Genomic DNA, 16,938 nt, shown 5'->3' on the forward strand with positions numbered 1-16,938 from the left:
GTTCTCTTGGTATGATACAAAATCATGCATGGACTTGCTCCCTCAAATCTTTCAGATTTAATTTCCCCCTATGTTCTGGTCCGGAGCCTTCGCTCTGAAAACGCTGGTCTACTAGTGATCCCAAGAGCCAAGAAGAGATCCGCAGGTTCGAGAGCGTTCTTCTCCATTCGGGCCCCGGTGCTGTGGAATGCTCTTCCCCCTGAGATCCGATCTGCAACCTCAGTGGATATGTTTAAATCTAAGCTTAAAACATACTTCTACTCTATAGCATATGAATAACCTATATTTTATGTTGATAATATGTGTATTGTTTGCCCTCATGTAGGTTTTAGATGAGGGGATGGTGTCATAATAGTCTGTAATAATAGTTAGCAATAGTCTTTGGTCCGTGCAGCCCTTTGAGACTCTTTGTGATTAAGGGCTATACAAATAAACATGACTTGACATGACGTAAGTATGTTGATAAATAAAATAATTGATTAAAAAAAGTTTTTAAATCCAGAAAATGCCAATACAAACAACATTATTTTAATGTCCACAACCCTATGTTTTAAGTACACTGTATATATTCTTAAGGAGGAGAAGGCCACAAAGGGACATTGGAGACAAGAGTGGAAACAGAACATTTTCTTATTTATAATAGAATAGATTTGAATTATCTTTAATGGCATTGATTACCGAATTGTGCACAATCCACAAAGCACCCGCTGGTGATCTCATTTTCGTTGCGGTTTCTGACTTTCCTCAGAGTCCGATTTAATTGATGAATTTATTTTCAAGGTAATGAGCCGCTAAAAGCTAGCAATTCAAAATCCTCAAAGATGTAAACTAGCGATAACCGAAGCACTAAGTATCGAGGGGTTCCTGTACACTAATAAATGCACCACTTTTTTTTTTTTTTTTTTTTTACAAAACTTTTTGATCAGCGGCCTGCAGTTTGATACATACTGTACTGTATTTTCTACATGTATGTACAGTATTTTGGGGAACAATATACTTTTTATGTCCGAGTTCTTGGTGTGTTAACAATTTAACGGCGGTTCGAGTTCAAGAAATTCCTTCGTCTTCTGATCACAAGGAAATTGAGGCGGACAGGATCCTCTTAGCTTTGAAAACCAGTTGAATGTTTGCGGTCTTCGCACACCTCAGATTGGTTATCAACATATTTCTGTTTTTAGACACACTGACTGAAGTGGAAGGGTTGTGAGATTCAAAAATATAACGCAGTCCCAAAAATAACACGCCGATCAACAAAAGCAAGCAGAACAGGGGAATTTCGTAACAGGTTGTCAACATTCAAACCTTTCCGACTGGTTTTTGCGTCGGAAAAAGAAAGACAATATACGTATTCAGTTACCTGTCACGTGTGGGAAACGACACGCAGTTATATTGCGCGCCTCTGAAAATACCAATTACATGAATCAGATAGATTTGTTAATTCCAAAATTGAGTAATTCTGTTTTGATGTTATAATCCAGAGGTTGGCAACTATTTGAAGTTGGGGGGCAGAGTTAAAAGATCTCCTGGAGACCTTTTTTCCATATCATTCATTAAAGCAAAATAACATATTAGGTTCCTGTTTAAAGCACAACATTTCAATATTTAATTTTAAAGTATTACTGTAGTTGTTTTTTTAGTATTTTTATAGTATTCTTTATATTATTGTGAATTTCCTTACGAGGATGAATAAAGTATCTATCTATCTATCTATCTATCTATCTATCTATCTATCTATCTATCTATCTATCTATCTATCTATCTATCTATCTATCTATCTATCTATCTATCTATCTATCTATCTATCTATGTATCTATCTATCTATCTATCTATCTATCTATCTATCTATCTATCTATCTATCTATCTATCTATCTATCCATCTATCTTATCACTGTGGTTAGGTATTTCTGTAGTGTTTCAATAGATGTTTTTTTATAGTATTTTGCAGGGCTTCTGTAGTATTTCCATATTATAATTTTCCAGTACATCTATAGTATTTTTGTAGTATTACTGTAGTTGTATTTTGTAGTATTTCTGTTGTAATAATTCTGTAGTAGTATTTTTGTGGTGGTATTCGTCTTGCATTCCCATATAATTTTTATAGTATATCTATTATTTTTGTCGTAATATGCCTGTATTAGTATGTTTGTAGTACTTCTGTTGTTTTATTTCCATAGTAATGTTTTTATTTTTATTGTAGTGGTATTTCTGTAGTATTTCTCTTGTAATATATCTGTAGTCGTATTTTTGTGTTATAGTATTACTGTAGTGGTATTTCTTTGGATTTCTGCAGTGGTATTTTTTTAGTATTTTGTCATATTTCTCAAGTAATATTTTTGTATAATAGCATTACTGTAGTGGTGTTTTGCAGTATTGTATTCCCATAGTAGAATTTCTGTCATGAATCTGGAGTATTTTTGAAAATGTATTTCTGTCATAATAATTCTGTTGTAATACTTCTATAGTACTATCCTTGTATTTTCGTATTACTGTAATGGTATTTCTTAGGATTTCTGTACTATCTTTATAGTATTTTGTCACATTTCTGAAATAGTATTTTTGTATTATAGCATTACTGTAGTGGTATTTTAGCAGTATTGTATTCCCATAGTAGAATTTCTGTCGTGAATTTGTATTATTTTTGAAAATGTATTTCTGTCATAATAATTCTGTAGTAGTAAGTCTGTAGTATACCACGTGATGTGGTAGTGTAATGTATTACTCTAGTGGTTTTTGTATTTCTGTCATCATATTTCTGTTGTAATACTTCTATAGTACTATCCTTGTATTTTTGTGTTACTGTAATGGTATTTCTTAAGATTTCTGCACTATTTTTATAGTATTTTGTCACATTTCTGAAACAGTATTTTTGTATTATAGCATTACTTTAGTGGTATTTTAGCAGAACTGTATTCCCATGGTAGAATTTATGTAGTGTATCCGTAGTATTTTTGTAATAGTATTTCTGTCATAATAGTTCTGTTGTAGTAAGTCTGTAGAATCTCTATCGTGATACTACGAGATGTAGTAGTGTTTTTTATTAATGTATTACTCTAGCAGTTGTTGTAGTATTTCCATAGTAGGTTTTTTTGTAGTATTCCCTTAGAAGGATTTTGGTGTACTTCTGTCATCATATTTCTGTTGTTATACTTCTACAGTACTATCTTTGTATTTTAGTAATACTGATTTTATAATAGTATCTTTTCAGTATTTCTCTAGTAGTTTTATGATATTACTGAAACTGTATTATTGTAGTTTTTCCGGTATAATATTCTGGTAATAGTATTTTTGTATTATAGTATGACTGTAGCAGTATTTTGGTCATATTGCTATAGTATTTTTTTCTTTCCATAATAAAAGCAAAATAACATATTAGGTCGGTGTTTCGAAGCAGTTAATTTGACCATAATATAACTTCTATGGGTAGTTTTCAAACAATGCTTTTAGGGTATAGTTTACTTTATAAAATTGTCTCGATTGCCATGGTGCCCAATTGGCCCCGATCGTGTAGCGCCAGCTGCGGCTCATCAACAGATTGGCTTTTCGTCTTTTTAGGCAAAGTGTGCTCTATCTTACTTTGTCAGTCCGTCAACAAACTTCCGCCACGCAAGACGTGGGTTTCGACGCGGTCCTGTCCCTGTTGGTATTTCCTGTCCGGTATTGTTCCCATTTATTTTGTCTTGTTTAATATCGGTTTTAAGTTTAGTTTCTGTCTATCTATGTCCTGTTTATTATTTTCTCCAGTTTTCGTTTTTGTCTAGTTTGTCCTGTTTAGTTTCAATATTCTGATTCATTATCTATCCTGTCTGTCCCGTCCTGTCCGGTATCAACCCCATTTGTCCGATATCAACTCGGGCAATTGGAATCAATCTCGTCGGTCCCTGGCTTCCTATCTTTCCACGCCAGACCGCTGCCTTACGTGCATGACTCCCCATTTCCCATTAAAGGCCTGTGTGAGAACGTCACGCGTTTGGGTCCTGATCCTGTTCTGGTTCATGACAAAAATATGAATATAAAACTAAAGAAAAACATTTTATGAAGTGTATTTAAAATCGGGTGGAACCAGTTGTTAGCCTGGAGAGCGATGGGCGCCACCAGGTTGTACCTGCCCAAAACACACCACAGGAAATGGATTCTCTACGACCCTAGTGGTTAATGGAGATGATAAAAACAACATTACAGCATCCATTAAGCGTTTCTCTCACAAGTTGTTGACAATCTACAACATGCCAGCGATTTTATGACTTTGTGATGTCACATGAAGCAGTCCCTCCCCGCCCACACCTGGACTGGTTTGTTCACTCGAGTTCTCTTGACATTTTCCATACTGGGATTCGACTCATAAGGGTCGCTTTCTTCGACTTGGTCTCATCTGCAAATCTCTACATTTGTAAGTCAGATTTTTAAAACTTTATGTAGATGGAATCATGATAGAATTCTTTTTACAGAGTATATACATGAATCTGAAATATTCTCGTATTAAGTGAATGTTAAATATGGATTTATACCTGATTTCTCCACAGATACATTCAGTTCTTCAAGACAAAAATGACTGAGCTGAGTTCGCCGTACAGACCATTAATCAATAATAATAACAATCATTGGTTTGTGGCTTCGCAACCTGCTTGGATTCAAAACGGAATTGTCCCCGAATGGTTCTACTGGAGAATTAGCAGGAAGTAAGTCACTGCCCGAGCTTTAACATAAACCTTTTTTTGGTTTGAACAAATTTATTGACACTAAAAACAGAAAACAATCATGACAATCTCAACAGCAATTCACAATATTATATTCCAATATTACGTTTTTAACAGCAAACACAAAGTGAGGTTTGAACAAACCTTCTCGAAAATCAAACATATTCACAATTTCATTATATAACATCTTTGTTGGTGTCAATAGATCCGTCCAGGCCAAAGTCGATTGTCCTCGGTCTGAACAAATCCACTGACACCAACAGCAGCAAAACACAGCCATCAAGCATGTGTTTCTTAACTGCTAGAACTCAGTGGTTCACCGGCTTTTGCCCTGGCAAATTTATGCCGATTTAAGCAAATACAGGATAGTATTGATTAGGGGTGAATTTTAGTTAAGAGTTTTGGGGTGCTGAGCGCCCACAGTGTCTGGCTGGTTTAATTTCTCCTAAGGGACAGTGTGTAATATTTAGTGCCAATAATCAGTGGTCTGTGCAGCCATTTGAGACTCCTTGTGATTAAGGGCGTAAACATGACTAAAAAAATAGGGGGAAAAAAAAAAGAGTCATTTAAACTCCTTAACTATAGGGGTCTATAATACCCTGCAAAAGCGATTTGACACTTGCTATTTCACACCGCAGAAAAACACAGTTTGTATACACATGATGAGCACGGGCAAAAGAAAAAGAATAAAAACTATGGAGGCTCAAAAGTGACTAAAAAACAGTCTTTCCTAGGTTTTTTCCAGGTACCCTTAGTAGCAAGATGGCTGACAATTACGGTGCAGCTCATTTTAGTTCAAATAAATGCAAAGTTCTTAAACCACAAATATTAAAAAAAAATCATGTTTATATGTATTGCATGTATATTTATACTATATATTATAGTATTTTTTTAGTATTTTTTTATATAGATTTTTTTTCTTTTTTTTTTTTACAATATGTGTTTTTTTTTTTTTTTTTTTAAATAAATAAAGTTTTTCCCCTAGGAGTCACTAAATAATACACTCTGTCTCTTTAATGGAAATATGATTACCATTACTTGAAATTATCTAGGTTTTTCTGGTTGTTTCGTTGAAAAATAAAAATAAAATGAAATTCTATCTCTGGTTTAAACTGCAAATCCATTCATTAAATACATTTGTAATTAGACTTGTTTTTGCCAAACTTTTTATAGCAAATGCACAATTTTTTTTTATTAAGGAAACAAAAAAATTCCGCACCCCGCTCGTCAAAAACGTTTAAAAATGCGTTCAGGACCCCAGTTTTGTGTTGTTTTTCAATCTTAAATTAAATCTTTAATTATCATGCTGTTTTTCCTCTTAATTTTTGATCATCTTGGGACGTAATACAGGTTGTTTTACTTCGGTTAATAAAGCATATATGCATATATACATATATTTAGTTCTGTTTTACTACACTTAATCTCTCTTTGAGGAAAAACAACCCCCCAAAATGTATATTTGATTTTTGTGAACAAAAAAATAAATATTAAAATCGATTAATTTTCAGATTTTTACTTCATTTGAATCATATCTCGCAATGCAATCCTTAACTCATTTTATTTGATGAAGCTTTTTAATCAATTACTACCTCGTGAGCTGATGATCACCGTATTTTCTGGATTATAAACCGCACCTGATTATAAGGCACATTCTCAAAATATTCCTCTGAGCTATTTATTCCCTATAAAAGGCGCACCAAACAATAAGGTGCCTGAAATTTGAACCTGATTAATAACATAACATTGAAAAAAACGGTTACTTTATTTATTTATTCTATGTATTTTTTATAAAATTCTGTATTATTTTGTTATCCATTTGTCACGGTTGCCATAGCGCCCAATTGGCCCTGCCCGTGTGGCACCAGCTGCGGCTCGTTGACAGATTGGCTTTCCGTCTAGTTTAGCTCAGTGGTCTCATGCTTCCTTTGTCAGTCCGTCAACGAACCTCTGCCCCGCAAGACGTGGGTTTGGACTCGGTCCTGTTTTCCTGTTGGTATTTCCTGTCCGGTATCGTTCCCGTTTATTGTGTCCTGTTTAATATCGGTTTCCTGTTTCGTTCCCGTCTATTTTTGTCCTGTTTAATTTCGATATCCTGTTTGAATATCAATCCTGTCTGTCCGGTCCTGGCCGGTATCGACCCCATCTGTCCGATATCTGCTCAGGCAATTGTATCGGTCTCGTCGGTCTCTCCTGTCTTTCCACGCCAGACCGCTGCATGACTCCCCATTTCCCGTAAAATAAAAGCTTGTGTGAGAAACGTCACGCATTTGGGTCCTGATCCTGTTCCTGACACCATTTTGTTTTCACCTTTTTTTTGGGGAGTTTTGGGTCCTTCATACGCTGGTGTCTTTTCATAAAATTTTCTAAATTTAATTTGAATTTTTAACTGCTCTCACTTGTTATCCAAATAATTGTGTGATGATATATGATATATTTATTTTGCCTTATGATAAGTCTAGTGAATCTGTTTTACTGTCCCAACATGTTCTATTTTGTAAAACAACATGGAATATAACTTATGTTATAAAGTCTTTGTTTTTACGTGCAGGTCTGCAGAGGATCTTTTGAACTGCAAACCTCCGGGATCTTTCCTCATCAGGGTCAGCGAAAGCCGGGCTGGCTACACGCTTTCGTATCGGTGAGTTTTTGCTTTAAAAAAATGAATTAAAAAAGAAAATTAATTGTTGTGATGCAATTTTTTTATTGGAGCAATAACAGCCAAGTCTGATGTCACAGTTGTCAGCCCAATAGAAAAAAAGACCTGATAATTAAGTCACTTGATGCCACACTATATTATTCAATGAGCCGAAATTACTTATTCGAAGGATTGAAAGTTTTTATGCTCCTCATTTTTATATCTCCTCGATGCCTCTTTGATTTGTTTGGGGGGCACTGGAGAACTTGTCCATCAACCGTCAACCAACGCTATTTGTTAGAAAAGTTCTAAGAATTGATGTTCCATATTACAATACATTTTGAGTTCCTATATAAGACAACTTGTGTGTCTCTTCTCTACCTCTTCATAATGTGAGCGAGATACAGGAGAGTTAGCCCATAATCTCACCCATAATTCTAACCACTGAACCACCAGTGATACAGATATCATACGAGAAGGCATCAAATGGTGCCATCCGCCCCTAATACTGAGTAAAAATAGTGACATGATGAAATAAAACCTGAGGCCTTTTTATGTGTCATATACATTACTGGTGATAGAGTGGTTAGGAGTCGGCGCGCTCACCGCCGTGACCTCGGTTCGAATCCCATTGCATCCAGCCACAAAGTTTAAGCTGAGAAAAAGTGAAATTAAATTTTATACTGATTTTTAATCAAAAATCCAAGAAAGAGTGAAATATTTTTCTTAGCCAAAGCATGTGTGACATTAAGCATAGAATACATATCAGCTATAATTATATGCACTTTCTGCAACGTGTCTGTCAGTGTTATAGTGTTCATAGCAATATATTGTTGTTATATTTATGTATTGTTATTTTTGTGTGTTTTTTCTTTGCCGCTTCAGCTCCGACGGCCGCGTCCGCCATTTTATGATCGAAGCCAAAGACAACGGTTCTTGCGCAATTGTTGGCGAGAAATTGCGCCACCCCAGTTTGCAGCAACTGGTAGATTTTCATCGAAAAGTGCCCATTGCCGCCCACAATGAGGTCCTGACACTCTCCTGTGGCCAGGTGAGGACTCTTAACCCTTTAACGTTCCTGTAAAATTGGCCTAAAATCCTAATCCAAGACGTACCCAAAGTAAATTGAATGCTGTTGGACAGTTTTGGTCTCTTTTGAAAGGTAACACTCTCAAGTTGTGTTCCAAATTGAAATAATCACTGCAAGTGCTAATAACATCTAGTAACCAAAACCACAGAAATAGAACGTTTCTTATTTTCGCTAATAAATAGTTTCAATCACATGCCTTCATGTGTAGCATGGGCATCTAAACTTGAAAACATCCGGAACAGTAGCATGAAGCCTTACCTGGTCCCAGATGATCACAATCTGAAAAACTAAACATTGTATATTACAGATTTCTCTAAAGGTATGTCAAAGCGTTTCCAAAAGTAGCCATTTGGAAACCACCAGTTTACAGCCTTATAACCTCTATAACTGTGTATTTTACTTTGGCCATTTTGAGACATTGTGAAAGAGTTGTAAATGTTTGACTTCTTGTTATAGAAGTCGATCACTGATATACACACTTGCGTGTGATAATCGAAATTGGAATTGATCCTGGGTTGCATTTACGCACGTTTATTTTGTGATTTGAATACACCCTGGGAAAATGACATACATTTATGTTGGGAATATCTGAGGCTGCAGATTTTTTTAACCCAAAGTAGTTCATATCCATTTTCTCAATACAGGCATTCATAGGCTATGGCAGGCTGAGAACTGTGAAAAAAGCTTGTAATTGGATAAGAGTGGTGTCAATCAAAAGGTCATCATATTTTGAATCCCATGAGTTTAAGCTTTCCAAGGATATGTGACACGAATATGTTTATCAACATTCTTGAACAGTAAGAGTTTTTAAAGGGACAGTGTGAAATATTTGGTGCCTCCTAGTGGTACAAAAAACTTCAGTTCAGTTAAAAAAAACATTGATTTGAATACTACACAAAAATAGATGAACTATCATACTGGTGTTATTTTTTTATGAAAAAAGTCAAGAAATTTGTATTTATTTAACATAGTGCAATCCCTGCCTAAGGATACTGACATGTCTGTCTCGCATCTTGTTGCTACGCTGTACTCTTGGCACTTGTTTTTGTTCACATTAGACAATACAGTACCATCTACTGGTCAAATATTACACACTGGGGCTTCAAGACAAGGATAATTACAATTCAAAAGATCTTTGCTATGACGAGTGTTATTATGTTCATGATTTACTTTTCCTGTTTTATTGGCCCCACTTGTGGATGAGAGGGTTTTCTTTTTCTTGCTGGGGCTTTAAAACCCCATCATGTATGATATAGTGATTTCTAGTGGTATAAAAATACGTCTTTTGTGGGAATAAAACACTTGATTTAAATAATAAGCAAAAACACACATCTTAAACAATTTTAAAGACTCGTAAGTCTGAACATTTGTAACTATATTACACAACTAGAGTGCCCTTTTCCTCTATTTTTCCACTAGTTCCTTCTCTAGACACTTATGTCAGTCACTTGGCTGCAGGCAATGATTTGCCGCTAGACACTATTGTCATTGTTGGCTTGTCCTGCTTGGTCCTTTGGTGTCACCCACCTTCCACAGCTAGTCATGCAAGCGAACATTACTCAGTTCCGTAATTCAGGCACCTTTGACTTTTTTCCTTTTTTTCCTTCTCTAGTTAATTATGTTTCCCACTTGGCTGCAGGCTCTGGGTCGCTGCTAGCTGCTATTATTGTTATTCTTAGCTGCGCCTGCTTTGTCCTTTAGTTTCATTCACTTTCCACAGCTGGTCATTAAAGCCAACACCACCGGGTTCTGTGATTCAGGCATCTTCCACCTTCTTAGCCACTGTTTCCTTTTCCAATCACTAATGTTACTCACTTGGCTGCAGGCTATGGCTCGCCACTAGCCATTATTGTTAGCTTCTCCTACTTCCGTCTTTCAGTGTCACTCGCTTTCCGCAGCAGTCATGCAAACGAACGTTACTGAGTTCCGTGATTCGTTCCGTGATTCAGGCATCTTTGACTTTTTTCCATTGTTTACTTCTCTAGCCACTTATGTTACCCACTTGGCTGCAGTCTGTGGGTCGCTGCTAGCTGCGGTAACCATTATTGTCTTTGTTAGCTGCTCCTGCTTCATCCTTTAGTTTCATTCACTTTCCACAGCTAGTCATGCAAGTGAACATTACAGAGTCCTATCATTTGGACATTCTTGACATTTTTAACATTGTTTCTTTCTCTGGCCACTCATTTTAGCCACTTGGCCGCTAGCTACGGCTTGCCGCTAGCCTCTAATGTCATTGTTAGCTGCTCATTGTAAAAAAGCATGCCTATGAGATTGTTTAGTGCCCTTTTAGTAGCCTCTCCCGCTAGCCGCTAAAGTTAGCTGCTTACAGCATCTCTTACCAACTCCAGAATTTCGCTATTTTCAGCCAACTTGGGTGCGAAATCAAATAAACCTCCAAATTCAATCAATTTAAAGAATATTAGATTTTCCCAAAAGTTGAGATCCAACAATTTGAACCCACTTTTTGTAGAAATACTCCAAGGTTCAAGACTCAACAAACACAAATATCGTTTTCGCTCCGGCGACAATATACAGCAATCAAGTATGTGCTACTTTTGGAAGCTAACGCTAATCCGTGAGGCATGGAGCATCCTAATTGTCTTATGTTTGCTGTCAAAGCTTATTTTCACATCTACTGTCTCCATTTGCACACCAGGCCCCAATCGTCGAGATGAAAAAAAGCGAGAGGAGTTCTACCAACTCTGAGGAAAGTCACATCACCCCAAAAGAACCCTGTGATAACAAAAATGGCGACGAGCATCCCTGCCAAGCGCTTCCTACCGTAGTAAGAAAACAATTAGCACTGTTATTTATAGTTATCTCTCGTTTTTTACGGGGCTGTGGTCCAAAAAGTCCTGCGATAGACAAAACCTGTGAAGTACAAACCTTTATTTATTTCTTAGATAATCTATATACACTATAGACATTAAAGCCATAGAATAAACCCTATTTACCAGCACAAGCATTTTTTTAAACTAATAAAAGTACTGTACTTTATACTTTATTTATACTTTATACTGTTTATTTATAATTAGGTATATCAATTTGGTTTTAAGTACTAAATTTTATATTTAGTTTTGTACTCTTATTCTAGTTTTTTTTGTATTTTTGTAGTATTTCTGTAGTATTTATTTAGTGTTACTATAGTTTTGTTTTACTCTGCAGTACATTTTTGTAGTATTTCCGCAGTATTTATGTAGTAGAATTTTCGTGTTATATGAGTAGCATTTTTGCTGTGTTATTGTAGTTGTATTTTTGTAGTATTTCTGCAGTATTTCTTTGGTGTTACTCTAGTTTTGTTTTGTTTTATTCTGCAATCCATTTTTTGTAGTATGTCCGCAGTATTTATGTAGTAGAATATTCGTGTTATATGAGTAGTATTTTTGCAGTTTTACTGTAGTTGTATTTTTGTAGTATTTCTTTAGTGTTATTAGTTTTGTTTTGTTGTATTCTGCAGTAAAATATTTGTAGTATTTCCGCAGTATTTATGTTGTAGAATTTTCGTGTTATATGAGTAGTATTTTTGCAGCGTTACTGTAGTTGAATTCTTGTTGTATTTCTGTAATATTTCTTTAGTGTTACTGTAGTTTTGTTGTATTCGGCAGTAGAAGTTTTTGTAGTATTTCCGCAGTATTTACGTAGTAAACTTTTCGTGTTTTATGGGTAGTATTTTTGCAGTGTTACTGTAGTTGTATTTTTTGTAGTATTTCTGTAGTATTTCTTTAGTGTTATTAGTTTTGTTTTGTTGTATTCTGCAGTAAAATATTTGTAGTATTTCCGCAGTATTTATGTTGAAGAATTTTCGTGTTATATGAGTAGTATTTTTGCAGCGTTACTGTAGTTGAATTCTTGTTGTATTTCGGTAATATTTCTTTAGTGTTACTGTAGTTTTGTTGTATTAGGCAGTAGAAGTTTTTGTAGTATTTCCGCAGTATTTACGTAGTAGACTTTTCGTGTTTTATGGGTAGTATTTTTGCAGTGTTACTGTAGTTGTATTTTTGCAGTATTTCTGTCGTCATATCACTATAGTAGTATTTTTGTAGTATTTCTGTCGTAACATTTCCGTAGTATAATTTTTTTATTGTAGTGGTATTTTTGTTGTTTTTCCGTAGTGTTTTTGTAGCATTACTGTGGTGGTATTTTTGTAGTATTACTTTAGTTTTTTTTGTAGAATTTACATATTATTATTTTGTAATATTTTCATAGTAGAATCTTTGCAGTATTTCGGTAGTATTTCTTTAGTGTTACTTTTTAGTTTTGTTTTGTTGTATATCCGTAGTAGAATTGTTGTAGTATTTCTGCCGTATTTAGGTAGTAGAATTTTTGTGTCGTATGGGTAGTTTTTTTGCAGTGTTACTGTAGTTGTACTGTATTTTTTTTAGTATTTCTGTCGTCATATCACTGTAGTAGTATTTTTTTTTTTGTAGTGGTATTTTTGTTGTATTACCGTAGTGTTTTTGTAGTATTACTGTAGTAGTATTTTTGTAGCATTACTTTAGTATTTTTTGAAGAATTTACATAGTACTATATTGTATATGTCCATAGTAGAATTTTTGTAGTACATATTTAGTATTTTTGTAGTATTTCCATCTTCATATTTTTGTCGTATTTCCGTACTATTTCCATGTTATTTTTTGTAGTATATTTGTATTATATTTGGAGTATTTCTCTTGTAATATTTCTTTAGAAGTATTTTTGTATTACAGTTATACAAAAGTGGCGACTGTTTAGCCAATCAGAATGCAAAAAACAATGCTCCGATGAAAATCTGCAAAGCATCGAAAACTGCGATACAGCGAGGGATTACTGTTCGTTCTCTATCTGCATCCCAAAAAATATTCTTTTTTTGTTTCTAATTCAAAGCCCATCCCAAAGACCAGAAAGCGTTACACCACCGACATCTCCCGAGAAAAACCCACCGACATCTCCCGAGTCAAACTTCCCGAGACTCCGGCCCCAGAAGTGGCCCCCGCAGCTCAGGTTGCGCACCAGGAAGAGACGGACTCTAAGGAAAACGGCATAAGCGAGGAGATGCAGGATTTGAGCTGGGAACAATTTTTTGATGCCGCGCTTTCCACTTACAACGACGAAGGCGAAATGTTACCACCCGAATATTTGCCGCCACCTCCTTTTGCTCCAGGTTACCAGGCAGAAAAATCCTGAAAAAACAACAGAATTCAGATATGAAGGAGGAACCTGACTAATGTGAATGCAGGCTACATCCATGCATCCATTTTGTAAATGTAATAGATATTATATAAGTATGAGATGAATGTTTTAGTGCCTTCTAACGGCACGTGAACGAATCAGCACCAAAATGTAATTTGAATTTTCTATTAAATGGATTTATTCTTTATGGCCTATTTTTCTTATTTAAGTACAGTTATATGTGAATTGCATGCAATAGTTTATTTGAATAATTAGTTTCCACAATGTTTTCAATAATGTTAGACTACTTTTTCAACTAAAGTTGTTTTGGTTTTGATTTTGTTACTATTATCATTTGTATTTAGTGCAAGATTCTGTTTTAATGAAGAAAAACGCCGTTAAGAAACAGAACTACATTAACCACAATGCATCTGACCAGTTGGACTTCGGAACATGCAATAGCATTAAATACTGGACTGTCTCAGAAAATTAGAATATTGTGATAAAGTTCTTTATTTTCTGTAATGCAATTAAAAAAACAAAAATGTCATACATTCTGGATTCATTACACATCAACTGAACTATTTCAAGCCTTTTATTATTTGAATATTGCTGATTTTGGCTTACAGCTGAAAAAAACTCAAAAATCCTATCTCAAAATATTAGAATACTTCCTCAGACCAAGTAAAAAAATAATTTTATAACAGCAAAACTAAATCAAACATTTGAAAATGTCCATTGATGCACTCAGTACTTGGTTGGGAATCCTTTTGCACGGATTACTGCATCAATCCGGCGTGGCATGGAGGCAATCAGCCTGTGGCATTGCTGAGGTGTTATTGATGCCCAGGATGCTTCGATAGCGGCCTTCAGCTCATTTGCATTTGTAGGTCTGGTGTCTTTCATCTTCTTCTTAACTATACCCCACAAATTCTCGATGGGGTTCAGGTCAGGGGAATTAGCAGGCCAATCAAGGACAGTGATGCCATGGTCAGTGCACCAGTTACTGGTGGTTTTGGCACTGTGGGCAGGTGCCAGATCATGCTGGAAAATAAAATCCTCATCTCCATAGAGCTTTTCAGCTGATGGAAGCATGTAGTGCTCTAAAATCTCTTGGTACACAGTTGCATTTACTCTGGACTTGATGAAACACAGTGGACCAACACCAGCAGCTGACATGGCTCCCCAAACCATTGCTGACTGTGGGAACTTCACACTGGATTTCAAGCAACTTGGATTTTGCTTCTCTCCAGCCTTTCTCCAGACTCTGGCGCCTTGACTCCCAAATGAAATTCAAAACTTGCTTTCGTCTGAAAAGAGGACTTTGGACCACTCTGCAACTGTCCAGTGCTTCTTCTCCATAGCCCAAGTCAGACGCTTCTTCCGTTGTCTTGAGTTCAGAAGTGGCTTGACCATGGGAATACGGCTATTGTAGCCCATTTCCCGGACACGTCTGTGAACTGTGGCTTTTGATACCTGGACTCCAGCTTCAGCCCACTGTCTTTGAAGCTCCCCCAAATTCTGGAAGCGGCTCTTCGTCACAATTTTGTTAAGGCTGCGGTCATCTCTCTTGGTTGTGCAGCGTTTCCGGCCACATTTTTCCCTTCCAACAGACTTTTTGTGGATATGCTGATGGAGGGTATCAATGATGGTCCTCTGGACAGCAGTCTTCCCCATACTTGTGATTTAGTTTACTGAACCAAGCTGAGTGTTTTTAAGGCTCAGGAAACCCTCGCAAGGTGTTTCGAGTTAATTAGATGATTCAGGTGATTAGTTGAATAGCCTACTTGTATACTTTTTCATGATATTCTAATATTTTGAGATAGGATTTTTGAGTTTTCTTAAGCTGTAAGCCAAATTCAGCAATATTAAAATAATAAAAGGCTTGAAATAGTTCAGTTGATGTGTAATGAATCCAGAATGTATGACATTTTTGTTTTTTTAATTGCATTACAGAAAATAAAGAACTTTATCACAATATTCTAATTTTCTGAGACAGTCCAGTATACTTTTTGAATTAAAGTGTTGTCTTGGTTTTAATGTGTAATTATTAGTGTATTAAGGCTTTTTTCATTGAAGTATTTTCCCAATCGAAAAAGAAAAAGAATACGAAGAAAAACATTCAAACGGCAACTTTAGGAATGACAACTACGTTAACAACAATGGACCTGACCAGTTGATTTTATTTCGAATGCATGGATATCAATTGTACTTTTTAAATTAAAGCTATTGTCCTGCTTTTGATTTGTTAATATTAATTGTTTGTCTAAAATTGTACGAGTTTGTTTTAACTGTTGAAGAACATTCAGAAGACGAAATGATTCAAAAGGCTGCTCTAAGAAAAATAAAATACATTACCCACAAGCTTCTGACCTACTAGATTTTGGAACGTGCAATACTGTACAGTACTATTAGATAGATTTTTGAATTAAAGTTGTTGTATTGGTTTCTATTTGTATCTATAATTGTACTGTTTTTTAATTGTAATATTTTCCCTTATTGTACAAAAATAAAAAAGACGACAAAAATATTCAAATGGGAACTTTAGAATACATAGCTACATTAACAGCAATGCACGTGACCAGTTGATTTTAAAATGCAACACTTTACAAAACCACAGGGCCCTTATTGCTATTGTGCAAGGGCGAGCTACAGTAAGCCCTGTGCGGGGGCTTGCGTTTGGCGAATCCACAACGGTTTGGAGCAACGTCAATCATCCTGCCCTCCCAAACAGACTACGAGACTTGTCATGGATGGTGGCTCATGAAGTTCTCCCAGTCAGAGCCGTAATGCACCACCGAGGAATGTCAGCGACTTCGACGTGCCCTCGACCTGACTGTGGCGCCCAGGGGTCGGTGAGGCACCTTTTTTGTGAGTGCAGCGCTGCCCAGATCTTGTGGACAATGGCCAAACAACTAGGAAAGTTCCCGGACTTGCCACAGTACGTGCTTTACGGGGTGAGTCGGTCGAGGAGGCCTCGGAACGACTTTGCCAGGGACTGGCTCACTCTCGCTGCCATCAAGGACGCCATCTGGACCTCCAGAAACCTGCTGGTATGGAGGTGCAGGCAGATCCCCCCTGTGGCTGTGCTCCAAATGGCTGCAGATACCATACAATCTGCGAGCGGCGGGCCTAGGACGCAGCCATAAAGAAGAATCGTCTGCACCCACCCGGAGGGGGGAGCCGGAGCTACACTGTGGGAGTCCCGGCAGCAACGGCCTGGGTTGTGGAACCCAGAAGGGAGAGGACCCACGCAGAAGGGAGAGGACCCACACAGAGGACTGGAAGAATGCTGCTTGGGAGGGTGGGATGTCAGAGCTATGCCCTTGCACAATAGTATTGCCTTTTACACGCTGGTTAACTACTGTT

The 16,938-nt window shown here is 36.4% G+C and overlaps 1 protein-coding gene across 1 annotated transcript; it reads left to right on the forward strand.

Moving 5' to 3' along the window:
• Nucleotides 1-4,301: 4,301 nt before the first annotated feature.
• Nucleotides 4,302-14,153, forward strand: hsh2d (hematopoietic SH2 domain containing). The gene is made up of 6 exons (XM_088349760.1): nucleotides 4,302-4,389; nucleotides 4,523-4,678; nucleotides 7,245-7,334; nucleotides 8,217-8,382; nucleotides 11,078-11,206; nucleotides 13,285-14,153. The coding sequence occupies exons 2-6, from the start codon at nucleotides 4,548-4,550 to the stop codon at nucleotides 13,582-13,584; spliced, it is 816 nt and encodes a 271-aa protein (XP_088205886.1). The 5' UTR covers nucleotides 4,302-4,389; nucleotides 4,523-4,547; the 3' UTR covers nucleotides 13,585-14,153.
• Nucleotides 14,154-16,938: the final 2,785 nt, after the last annotated feature.

Source organism: Urocampus carinirostris, chromosome 12 (assembly GCF_059441175.1).
Source record: "Urocampus carinirostris isolate Australia breed hairy pipefish chromosome 12, RoL_Ucar_1.0, whole genome shotgun sequence".
Taxonomy (NCBI): Eukaryota; Metazoa; Chordata; class Actinopteri; order Syngnathiformes; family Syngnathidae; genus Urocampus; species Urocampus carinirostris.

What these genes read in the sequence shown, in the direction of transcription:
- hsh2d (XM_088349760.1), top strand. Translation starts at nt 4,548, where the DNA reads ATGACTGAGCTGAGTTCGCCGTACAGACCATTAATCAATAATAATAAC. An exon ending in TACTGGAGAATTAGCAGGAA is followed by an intron (nt 4,679 to 7,244) that starts GTAAGTCACTGC and finishes TTTTACGTGCAG; the next exon opens with GTCTGCAGAGGATCTTTTGA. An exon ending in GGCTACACGCTTTCGTATCG is followed by an intron (nt 7,335 to 8,216) that starts GTGAGTTTTTGC and finishes TTGCCGCTTCAG; the next exon opens with CTCCGACGGCCGCGTCCGCC.